At 35.7% G+C, this 12,104-nt stretch overlaps 1 protein-coding gene across 8 annotated transcripts in view; it reads left to right on the forward strand.

Annotated features, from left to right (window-relative positions):
- DNM1L (dynamin 1 like) overlaps positions 1-12,104 on the forward strand; it is a 48,611-nt gene that overhangs the window by 27,076 nt on the left and 9,431 nt on the right. For all 8 annotated transcript variants that reach the window (XM_032349965.1, XM_032349963.1, XM_032349964.1 and 5 more), the window contains 7 exons: positions 1,699-1,861; positions 3,343-3,463; positions 4,790-4,921; positions 5,788-5,994; positions 9,624-9,744; positions 9,966-10,121; positions 10,365-10,454. In XM_032349965.1, coding sequence (XP_032205856.1) covers positions 1,699-1,861; positions 3,343-3,463; positions 4,790-4,921; positions 5,788-5,994; positions 9,624-9,744; positions 9,966-10,121; positions 10,365-10,454 — 990 coding nt within the window. The remainder of the gene's footprint in view (positions 1-1,698; positions 1,862-3,342; positions 3,464-4,789; positions 4,922-5,787; positions 5,995-9,623; positions 9,745-9,965; positions 10,122-10,364; positions 10,455-12,104) is intronic.

Here is a 12,104-nt window from a genome sequence, read left to right on the forward strand (position 1 = left end):
TTCCTCCCATTTTCTCCAGAGTGAGTGCCTCAGAGCTGTTTTTAGACCTCTTGTCAGTTGGGTACACTTAACCCCTCTTGATGATTTCATTCAAACTATGGCTTTAAATACATGAGTGTCTGTTTGCTGACAGCATGTAGACATCTCCAGACTCATATATCCAACTGTCTATTTGACATGTATACTGAAGTGTCTAATAGGCATTTCAAACTGACGTGTCTTATGCTAAATTGTTGACCTGTCCCTCAACCTTACTCCATCACTCTGTAGTCTCCCCTACTTCAATAATTGACAAGTCTTTCCTATTAGTTGCTTAGCCAGAAAGTTTGTAGTCATCCTTGACACTTTTTATTCCACACCCTACTTTCTCAGAAGATCCTTCTTTCGGCTCTTCTTATATTTAAAATATATACAGAACTCCATTATATCTTAAAAATTTATAGCTACTATCCTGATCTAGCCACTACCCTGTCAGCCTGATTACTGCAGTAACCTCCTAATAGGTCTTCCTCATAATCTGTTAAGTAAGCCGCCAGAATGATGCTATTAAGGTGAAAATTAGATTGTGTCATTCCTTTGCTCAAAATCTCGCCAATGGTTTTTCATTTCATTCACAGTAAAAGCTTAAGTTCTTTTTTTTTTTTTTTAAGATTTTAAATTTATTTGACAGGCAGAGATCACAAGTAGGCAGAGAGGCAGGCAGAGAGAGAGGAGGAAGCAGGCTCCCTGCTGAGCAGAGAGCCTGATGTAGGGCTCCATCCCAGGACCCTGGGATCATGACCTGAGCCGAAGGCCGAGGCTTTAACCCACTGAGGCACCCAGACGCCCCAAAGCTTAAGTTCTTAAAAGTGAAAGTATCCCTGTTCTTCTAACTCCTTCTGCTCTAGTTTTCAGCCCTTACTGTTCATTCTGCTGGAATATTCTTCCTCCAGATATCTGTGTGTACCTCTCCCTTACTGGCTTCAGTTCCTGCTCATTCTCTTTTTTAAAATTATTTTATTTTTAAAGAATATTTTATTAATTTATTTGTCAGAGAGAAAACAAACACAAGCAGAGGGAGCAGCAGGCAGAGGGAGAAGCAGGTTCCCCCGTCTGCTCATTCTCTTGAATGTCATTATCTGAGTGACTTCTTCCCTCTTTACTCTATTTAAAAACATAATCCTATTTATTTAAAAGTATAATCTTTTCTAATCATTCCCTAGCTTCTTGTTCTGCTTAATTTTTTTCTACAGTTCAACCATCATCTGGATACTATATATATATTTATTTGCTTATTGTCTACTTCTCATCACTAAAATATAAATTCTGTGAAGACAGGAGTTTCAGTCTTTTTTTAATCACTACTGTGACATATCTGATGTAGAACAGTGCCTGAAATATAGTAGGCTGCCAATAAATACTTGTTAATTGAATGAACAAATGAATTTTGTCTCTATATAGTTATCATTGACCAGTCCTTTACATGGTAAACTTGATATTTGCAAGAGGTACATTTTGCGACTTTCACATAACTCTAAATTCATATATTCCACTAGTACTAGTGTACTCTTTTTTAATTTAATTTTTTCAGTGTATATTCTTTCTTCATTTTAACTATCTGTGAATGGGGTAATACCTCTATTCTATAGATTAAATGGGGGTGGGGGAAGCTCAGTTGGTTTTTATTATTAGCTCCTTGCTCATCTCTGTTTGGTTTAGGTGCCTGTAGGTGATCAACCTAAGGATATTGAGCTTCAAATCAGAGAGCTCATTCTTCGGTTCATCAGTAATCCAAATTCCATCATCCTTGCTGTCACTGCTGCTAATACAGATATGGCAACATCAGAGGCACTTAAGATTTCAAGAGAGGTAGATCCAGATGGTAAGGACAGATGTTAATATTGAATGATGAGATGGTTGGTTAACAGTGGTAAATCTACCCTCAAGAAAGAAATATTTATTTTTAAAAGTAATTTTTCTAGCTATTAATACAGATTTAAAAAATAATGTGTTCCTGTTTTGCTTATAATTACAAGTAGAAATTCTGATGGAAAATAAAGTTTTAATGGGTTAGTTCCTGTATAGTCAAGGCAAAAACACTTTATATAATGTCCATATTTGTAATAGTTGCCTAATGATTTTAACATTATAACAGGTTTTGCAAAGAGGGTTTGTTTTATATAAATAAAATGATTTAGATTTTGGATGGCTGACTTCTAAGAATAACTATCATAAAAGGTAATCATTGTAGATTATTATGGTATAGTAGAAAATTATGGTATCTATGTTCTGCAGAGATAGGAAAGAAACATTTAGACAAGGCAGAGGGAATTCTTAGAAATAAAGGTAAACTCCTTTTATGAAGCATTCATAACCCCAAGGATTATGTTCATAAATCCCAATTTAGTTCATACTATGGATCAGTTTATGGGATTTGACTCATGCTGTGGTGTGCATCTCTTAGTATATATAAAATGGCAGCTTGTAGGTGAGTAGTTCTTATTGCTGCTGATAAATGTGGCTTTGCCCCATACAGTAGCTTTTTTTTTTTTCCCTGAGTATTTGATGGTTCTGTGAGCTGGGAGCTGTGTCATGTTTCTTTTTTCCTGCTTTGAAATAAAAATTTGGTAGGAAAAGTTAATGCTAAAACTGCTAATTAAAATAACCATAACAGTAACTTTTTAAAGTTTTTTTTTTTAATTTCAAGTTTTTAAGAAATTTTTATCTCACATCATTTTAGATTAAAAGATAAGCCCTAGGGGCACCTGGCTGGCTCAGTCAATAGAGCATGTAACCCTTTTTTTTTTCTTTCTTTTTAAAGATTTTATTTATGTATTTGAGAGGTGGGAGGGAGGGAGGAAGGGAGCAGGAAGATGGAGGAGAGGGACAAGCAGACTCCCCACTGAGCCTGGAGTCTTGACAAGGGGCTTGATCTCATGACCCTGAGATCATGACTTGACTGAGCCACCCAGGTGTCCCTAAAATTAGTATTTATTTGTTTATTTATTTATTTATCTTTTTTATTTTTATTTATTTCACAGACACAGCAAGAGAGGGAACACAAGCAGGGGGAGTGGCAGGCAGAGGGAGAAGCAGGCTTCCCAACAAGCAGGGACCCTGATGCGGGGCTTGATCCCAGAACCCTGGGATCATGACCTGAGCTAAAGGCAGACACTTAACAACTGAGCCACCCAGGTGCCCCTAAAATTAGCTTCTAGAAAGTATTTGTCAGCAAAGGTTAGAAAAGCATTACTAAAATGATGAGAGGTAATGTTAAGGAGAGATTATAGATGAGGATTTTTCTTTATTAATACCTAATAGCTTTATTTAGTGGATCATTTTCTTTTTTTTTTCATTTACCAGGTCGCAGAACCTTAGCTGTAATCACTAAACTTGACCTTATGGATGCGGGTACTGATGCCATGGATGTATTGATGGGAAGAGTTATACCAGTCAAACTTGGAATAATTGGAGTAGTTAACAGGTTAGAAATCAAGAATAGAATAAGAATTGCAGCATTCCCATTTTAAAGCAAATCTGAATTTTTAAAAGCATTTTAAAATGTGATATCCTTCTTTTCCCCTTTTACTGTAATCTTGGTATTGCTAGGAATTCATTGCTGTAAAGGAAGAAAAGAGATTCACTAAAGCCTTCCTGTGGGCATTTGTAATGGAAAGTGTTTTTAAAGTAAGCAGTCCATAAAATGGGATGAAAATTTAATAGCCAGGCTTGAAAAATTTCTGCCTATTATGTTATACACGAGGAGTGAACTGGATAGGAAAGAAAAATGTATTTAATTTTCACATGATTAAGAAAAAGTTTGTTAATATGGTGGAAGGATTTTAATAAATTCATTTAACACCTCTGGCATTAGTGATCCATCGTAATTGCCAGGATGTGACTTGGAGAAATTTTATTAAAGGTCCTAATTATAAATAGCTGGTGTCAATAATTATGGAAAGGAAACTACTATTGAGTGTCTATGCGTTAGACCCTCTCCTGTGAGCAGTTTGAACCTTTACAACATCTCTGTGAGGTAGGAATTGATATTTATTTTATAATCAGAAGACTCAAGTTATACATCTACCAAAGTCACATGGTGAGCAGATTTCAAATAAGATCTCTCTTAGTCGAAAGCCTATAAAGTAGGAAGCACTGAAATTAATAGGAGATCTGGGTTCTACTCATACTTTGTCCATAAACTAGCTATATAACATTGATTAAAATGACACCTGGGTCTCAGGCCTTTGCTAAATGAAAATGTTTTTACTAAGTGATACCAAAGACCCTTTACAGTGTCTGCTTTATTCATATGTCCTACGTCACCCGTACTTCAGGTTTTTTTAATCCTCTACTCTTTTTTCATGGTATAAAACTGTTGAATTTGTAAATGACTGCTCTTTAAGTAATTATTTTTGGTAGAAATTAGTTGTCTGTGTATGGGTAAAATACACAGCTGGTAGTCATAGTCATACTTTTTTTTTACTTGTCTATCCCTGTTACTTCAGAGTACTGCTTTTGACCGTAGTTAATGGTACCAGTGAGGCATAAACTATTCAGGTATTACAAGTCAAAGATTGCCTCTTGGTGGAAGTGCTTAACATGTAACCCTGGGTCAGTTAATGTCCCTGAGCCTTGCATCCTTTGCTGTAAAATGGGCCAATACCTACTGCATAGAATTATTACAAGAATTATATAACACAGTCCATATCAGGCATTACTACAATGTCCAGTGCTACCATCATCATCTAAGGTATGCAGAGGACACAGTTGACTTTTAATTAAACAGTTTGTTATTTTTCAACCCTAGGAGCCAGCTGGACATTAACAATAAGAAGAGTGTAACTGATTCAATCCGAGATGAATATGCATTTCTTCAAAAGAAATACCCATCTCTGGCTAATAGAAATGGAACAAAGTATCTTGCTAGGACTCTAAACAGGTAACGTTTTTCCTCTTGGAAAATGAGGTCCTTTTGGTTTGCCAGTAGGTGTCCAAAAACTCTGATTTTTTAGTTCCTTATATTTTCATAACATTCTTATGTGTACAGTTTGAGGTTTTGTTTCTTGTACAGTAGGTCCTTAAAATGTAGATGTCTTTTTAATTTGGGTGGTTGGCATTAAATTATGTATTCTAGGAATGCTCAAGGGAATTTTTAAAATGCCTTAATTATGAAGTTCTTGACAGTCAATTTACTTTTGGTAATAGAACTAGATAGCAGATGACTTAATTTCCACTTGGAATTTCAGGAACTAAACTAAAATGTATAATTTTCAGATAAACAATTCTTATTTTAAATGGATATCTTCTGTTCTTATTCATAAAAAGAATTTGAAGTATTTACCTTGAATCCTTAATACCCACTTATGGTAGAAGAACTGGAAAACCTTTCTAGGTAATTTTTAAATGACTGAAATGAAAGTTGTTTTCTCTTACTTTTATCTTATTCCCTAAATAAATTAAAGGCTGATGGACTTAGATCTTAATAAGATTGATTTTTCACTGTGCTAAGTACTCATTGTAAAAGATAAGTCAGAAATCAAAATTTTTTCAATTTATATTTGGTTCTCTAGCATATGCTACATTTTGGTGGGTTGAAGGCAGGTTTAAAAAGTGTTAATCAAGTTGTCTTTGTTCATGTCATTTTTTTTCAGTAAGTATTTACTTCTAGCCTAAGATTGCATTATTTCCTGGCAGGACAAATTATTTGACAGCTTTTATCATTATTGGCATTTTAAAAATTTGACTTGTTTGGTTCTTCAAAATATAGTTTTACTTTAAAATCCTTTTTTTCTAACCTTTCATTAGGTTACTGATGCATCACATCAGAGATTGCTTACCAGAGTTGAAAACAAGAATAAATGTTCTAGCTGCTCAGTATCAGTCTCTCCTAAATAGCTATGGTGAACCTGTGGATGATAAAAGTGCTACTTTACTCCAACTTATTACCAAATTCGCCACAGAATATTGTAACACTATTGAAGGAACTGCAAAATATATTGAAACTTCAGAACTGTAAGTAAAAAATTTCTCTGTGGATTTGGTTACCTGACCAAATCTGCTGGGTTACTTCAGCTTTTTTTTTCTTTTTTAAAAGATTTTATTTATTTATTTGACAGAGAGATCACAAGTAGGCAGAGAGGCAGGCCAGGCAGGGCGGTGTGGGCGGGGGAGGGGAAGCAGGCTCCCCACTGAGCAGAGAGCCCGATGTGGGGCTCAATCCCAGGACCCTGCGATCATGACCTGAGCCAAAGGCAGAGGCTTATTAACCCACTGAGCCAACGAGGCACCCCTTACTTTAGCTTTTGTAACAGTGACTTTAACTCTGAGATTCTCTGATTGTGATTTATAATCTGCAGAAGAGTATTTTGCAGAAATTATAGGATCATGTCTGATGTATGTGTGAAAATGCTTTGTAAACAGGTAAAGCACAGTAAAAATTTCAGGTGTTTTTTTTTTTTAACAAGACTTTGATAAGCATTTAAAAATACTTGGTAATTTAACTTTTTAAATGTTTGTTTCTTTAACAGACACACTTTAATTTTTCATGAAAGAAAAAAAAATGCAGATAAGAAGAATATAAGGACAAAATTACTTAATTCCACTATCCAGAGTCCCTGTTAATTTTGGCATGAACCTAGACATTTTCTGAGCATCTGTAAAACATTTTAAATGTCTGTATTTCAAAAATCAGATCAAAATACTGTCATGCTATTTTGGAATTATATCTTCAAATCAACTTGTCACAAACAGCTAATATTAATTATACATTTCTGTATTCAATCTTAAAAATTTACATGGCATTGGGGCGCCTGGGTGGCTCAGTGGATTAAGCCTCTGCCTTCAGTTCAGTTCATGATCTCAGATTTCTGGGATCAAGCCCTGCATCAGGCTCTCTGCTGAGTAGGGAGCCTGCTTCCGCCTCTTTCTGCCTGCCTCTCTGCCTACGTGTGACCTCTCTCCCTGTCAAAAAAATAAATAAAATCTTAAAAAAAAAAAAAATTTACATGGCATTTTACTTTTTAGATATACTCTCTTAAACCAGTACTCTACTACTGATAGATCATTTTTATTCATACACATATGTAAACAGTGTTGTGATGGACTATTTTGGGGGCATGTATTGGAGTAAACCCTTAGGTGAAATTCCTAGAATGGAATTACTGTGTCAAAGGGAAAGAACATCCTCAATGTCTCTTACTGTTGTCATACTGTTAGTAGATTGTATTGTTGTACTACTAGCAGTATATAAAAATGTTCATTTCTCTGAACTCACTTAAAAAAGAAAACTTTTAATTTTGAAGTAATTGTAGACTTCCAGGAAGTTGCAAATAAATGTACCTTCCTAGGTCCTGTTAATCCTTCACCCCATCTTCCCCAGTGTTGACATTTTACATAACTGTAGTACAGTAACAAAATAAGAAAATGGAATTGGTACAACCCAGAGCTTATTCAGTTTCACCACTTGTGAAATTATACATACACTTGTGTGAGTATTCTATGTACTTTTGTGTGACCCAGGTGGCCTTTTATGTGCGTTAACTCCATAAAGACAGTATTGAACTCATTGGTGAATGGTTGGTTATTTTATGTATTTTTTGCAACTGGAGTAATACTTATTTTTTTTTTTTAACTTGGCAAAAAGTCAAGTGCTACATTTTAAAAACAAAACCTCAAACAAACATATTACCCATCACAAAGGGTCTCGCAATAGTACAAAACATCCTACTTAAGATCTTTTTTTAAATATATATATAAGTTGGCTTAAAATGATAGACGTTCTGTGAGAATATATATACATATATATATGGCATATTGAGGGAAATAAAGATTATTAAGATGAACCTTTAAAAAGCTTAGTGGGTAAGGTAAAACAAGGTAACACAAGGCACGATTATGTGGCAAACGGGTGTATAATCAAGTATTTTTCTTTAAATACTATGTCTCCAGAAATGTGCTTATAACATAAATGGGGAGGTTTTTTTTTTTTTTTAAGATTTTATTTATTTATTTGACCGACAGAGATCACAAGTAGACAAAGAGGCAGGCAGAGAGAGAGAGAGGAGGAAGCCGACTCTCCGCTGAGCAGAGAGTCCGATGCGGGGCTCGATCCCAGGACCCTGGGATCATGACCTGAGCTGAAAGCAGAGGCTTTAACCCACTGAGCCACCCAGGCGCCCTATGGGGAGTTTTATAAGTAGTTAATAAAGCAAATAATCTGTGTAATCATTTAAGCCTTTAAAACATTGGAGAGAGACCAATTTACATTTCTCTCAGGACTGGGAGCGTGCCATAGCTAAAGATGTGTTTAGGTTGGGCTCTGAATAGAATTTAGAGAGGAAATAAGTAGAAGGGTGTTTTAGGCTTTGGTACAGGAAAGAATAATACAGGGTGTATGTAGAGAATCGCATGTATCGTGATGGGATGTAACAGGAGGTAAGGCAGCAAAGGCATCTAAGAACAAGATTGTGGAAAATCCAGTATCTTCAGATTTTGGAGAACTTCCTGCTATAGAAGTAAAACACTTTCAGTCAGAGGAGTATCCATTTTAGAAGGATAATTCTAGTCATTATGGAAGATTATTCGGAGAAGGGAAAGGTTGGAGGCAGACTGGTAATTTATCCGTTTTAAGTATAATTTAATGGCATTCAATTAAAGTCACACTATTGTCCAATCATCAAATGGTGTCTATTTCTAAATTTTTTTTTATCACTCCAACAGAAACTGTGTATCCATTAAGCAGTATCTCTCTGTTTCTTCCTCCTTCTGTCCCTGGTAACCTCTAATTTACTTTCTGTCTCTCTGAATTGGCTAATTCTAGATATTTTATATGAGGGGAATCATACAATATTTGTCTTTTTGTGTCCAGCTTATTTCACTTAGCATAATGGTAGGCTTGTACCTTCTGCTTAGACAACTGTAAGAAAGTATAGTGCTTAATAGAGAGTTAATTTGTTTAAAGCAGGAGCAAAATGTAGCCCATTGGCTAAGAAGGATTTTTACATTTTTAAATGGTTGGAAAAAATTCAAAGAATATTTCATGATGTTAAAATTACACAGAATCCATATTCTAGTGTGTGTAAGTTTTATTGGAACACAGCTGTGCTTATTTGTTTGTATTTTGTCTATAGCTGCATTTTTGCTCAGTGGTAGAGTGGAGTCGTTTTGACAGAAACTGTATGCCCTGAAAAGCCTAAACTATTTACTGGCTGGCCCTTCCTACAAGGAAAAGTTTGTCCATTTCTCCTGTAAATTCTGAATAAACAAATAAATAAGATACTGTTTATTGTCTTTTAAAAATCTTGTACTCGTAGAAAACTAGGGCAGAGAAAAGATGTTTAGTAGTTCCTAGTAAACTGGTGTTTTTTGACAGAATATTTACTCTGTGTGTGTGTGTGTCTTTGCACGCAAACACATACATATACATTTGACAGATGCCTTTTGTGGAATGACTCTTTAAAAGAAAAAAATTAGAAACTCGTTCATAATGGAGTTGAGAACACATGGAAATGATCTAAATGTAATTATTTAACTGAGACTGTCTCAGAAAACAAGACTTTAAAATCTTAATAGGAAGACTTTTAACTTGTAGCTTCTTTCCTTTTTAGTAAATAATGGAAACCCTGTACTTCATTGCCTTTCAGATGCGGTGGTGCTAGGATATGTTATATTTTCCATGAGACTTTTGGGCGAACTTTAGAATCTGTTGACCCACTAGGTGGCCTTAACACTATTGACATTTTGACTGCCATTAGAAATGCTACTGTGAGTATACTTAATTTTTAGATTTTTTTAAAAAAGAGGTTAAAGGTTTATTATAATTTTTAACCATTAGCACTGTCTTTTAAAATGAATTTTATTTTTGTTCTTGTACCTGATATTAGGAAGCACTTTTCATGAAAAATACCAAAAAACATCATTTATTTTAACCTAGGAAAGAACTGAAATTTTGTATAGCTGTAATAAGAGCTCAGAAATTTTTCTAGGGTCCTCGTCCTGCTTTGTTTGTGCCTGAAGTTTCATTTGAGTTACTGGTCAAGCGGCAAATCAAACGTCTAGAAGAACCCAGCCTGCGTTGTGTGGAACTGGTTCATGAGGAAATGCAAAGGATCATTCAGCACTGTAGCAATTACAGTACACAGGTAACTGCGAGATGGCTCATGTGTCGGCTGGAGTGGTACAAGACAGGAAGTGCTGGTTTCTTATGGTGGGAGGAAACATGGAAGGTGGGCTAAAAATAACTTAAAATATGCATTTTCCTCATTGGAAAGTGATTTGAAGTAGTATGCTTAAATGTAGCTTAAATTCTAATTCAGTATTTCAGTGATTATTTAATTTTCCTTTAAACAAAGCAGTCTATTCTATTTTGCTTCCATCATATATAGGAGTTGTTGCGATTCCCTAAACTTCATGATGCCATAGTTGAAGTAGTGACTTGCCTTCTTCGTAAACGGTTGCCTGTTACAAATGAAATGGTGAGCTGTTATTTTCACAAGTCATCATTATAACCACTGTTAAAGAAGTTTTTTTGTACAGCAATAGCAGTAATTTTGAGTTTAGGCTTGTTTCCCAGTGTATTAGGAAGATAAAGAACTGAACCTCATTCTTATTTCAAAGGACACTTAAGTAATTCTGACACAAGGTACAGTACATTTTTCTTCATATTTTAATCATTGTTAGCCTGCAGCCACAGGTTGTCATGAGAATGGAGTTATTGTCGGGGATTGTGAATAGCTTTGCTCTATTATATAGCACCACTGATCTAATGGAAAATTAGTTTTTATCACCAGCCCCAGTATACTGAGCCTTTATAGCAAGCTATTTTAACTCTGGTATATCGGGGTCATTTGGCCATTTCTAGTTTGCTGGTTTGAGGACCCAATACTGTAATATCATGGTTGCTTGCTACTATTTTGTGGGTTGCTGCTATCTGTAAAAATGCTGAAATTTGAAAAAACATGGGGTAAGCATTAGAGATTGCCTTTATGTCTCTGTTGGCTGAGTGTTTTGTTTTGTTTCTTTTCTGGTCACTAAAAGTGCATTTGGGTCCTTGGTTCAGGAAGGTGGTGAGCCTCAATGGAGGTTTAAGGTTTACTAAGACTACAAAACCACTCCTGGAAGTGTAGAATGTGAGCGCTGCTGCTTGGATGTTTCCCTATAGCAAATGTGACCCCCAGGCTGAGAGGAGCAGGGATATAGTAAGCCTGATATCAGAGTTAGTGATAGCACGGAATCACTGGAATTTCATTTGAATAGATGTTTTTCACCTTGGTTCTTGACTGTTTCGTACTCTCCTGATACCTGAGATTCGTTAGGGCAGCACATATGGAGTTCGTTTAATCTCTGCAGTGCTAGAGAAATTATTTTCAACTTTCCATTTGATTATTGTCCCATTAGGATTTCAAACCACTTTGAAGAAGTGTCTGTTCAAGTATTCTGCCCATTTTTTGACTTGACTGTTTTTGGGGTCGAGTTTGAGAAGTTCTTTGTAGATCTTGGATATCAGCCCTTTGTCTGTAGAGTCATTTGCAAGTATCTTCTCCCATTCAGTGGGTTGCCTCTTAGTTTTGTTGACAGTTTCCTTTGCTTTGCAAGAGCTTTTTATCTTGATGAAGTCCCAAAAGGTCATTTTTGCTTTTGTTTCCCTTGCCTTTGGAGACGTGTCTTGAAAGAAGTCGCTGTGGCCGATGTCAAAGAGGTCACTGCTTATGTTTTCTTATAGGATTTTGATGGATTCCTGCCTCACATTGAGGTCTTCCATACATTTTGAGTTTATCTTTGTGTATGGTGTAAGAGAATGGTCGAGTTTCATTCTTTTGTATATAGCTGTCTCATTTTCCCAGCACCATTTATTGAAGAGACTTTTTTCCACTGGATATTTTTTCCTGCTTTGTTGAAGATTAGTTGACCATAGAGCTGAGGGTCCATTTCTGGGTTCTCTGTTCTGTTCCTTTGGTCTATGTGTCTGTTTTTGTGCCAGTACCATGCTGTCTTGGTGATCATAGGTTTGTAATATAGCTTGAAATCAGGCAACGTGATGCCCCCAGCTTTGTTTTTCTTTTTCAGCATTTCCTTGGCGATTCAGGGAATTTTCTGGTTTCATACAAATTTTAGGATTGTTTGTT

The sequence above is a fragment of the Mustela erminea genome, chromosome 6, assembly GCF_009829155.1.
Source record: "Mustela erminea isolate mMusErm1 chromosome 6, mMusErm1.Pri, whole genome shotgun sequence".
In the NCBI taxonomy this organism is placed as follows: domain Eukaryota; kingdom Metazoa; phylum Chordata; class Mammalia; order Carnivora; family Mustelidae; genus Mustela; species Mustela erminea.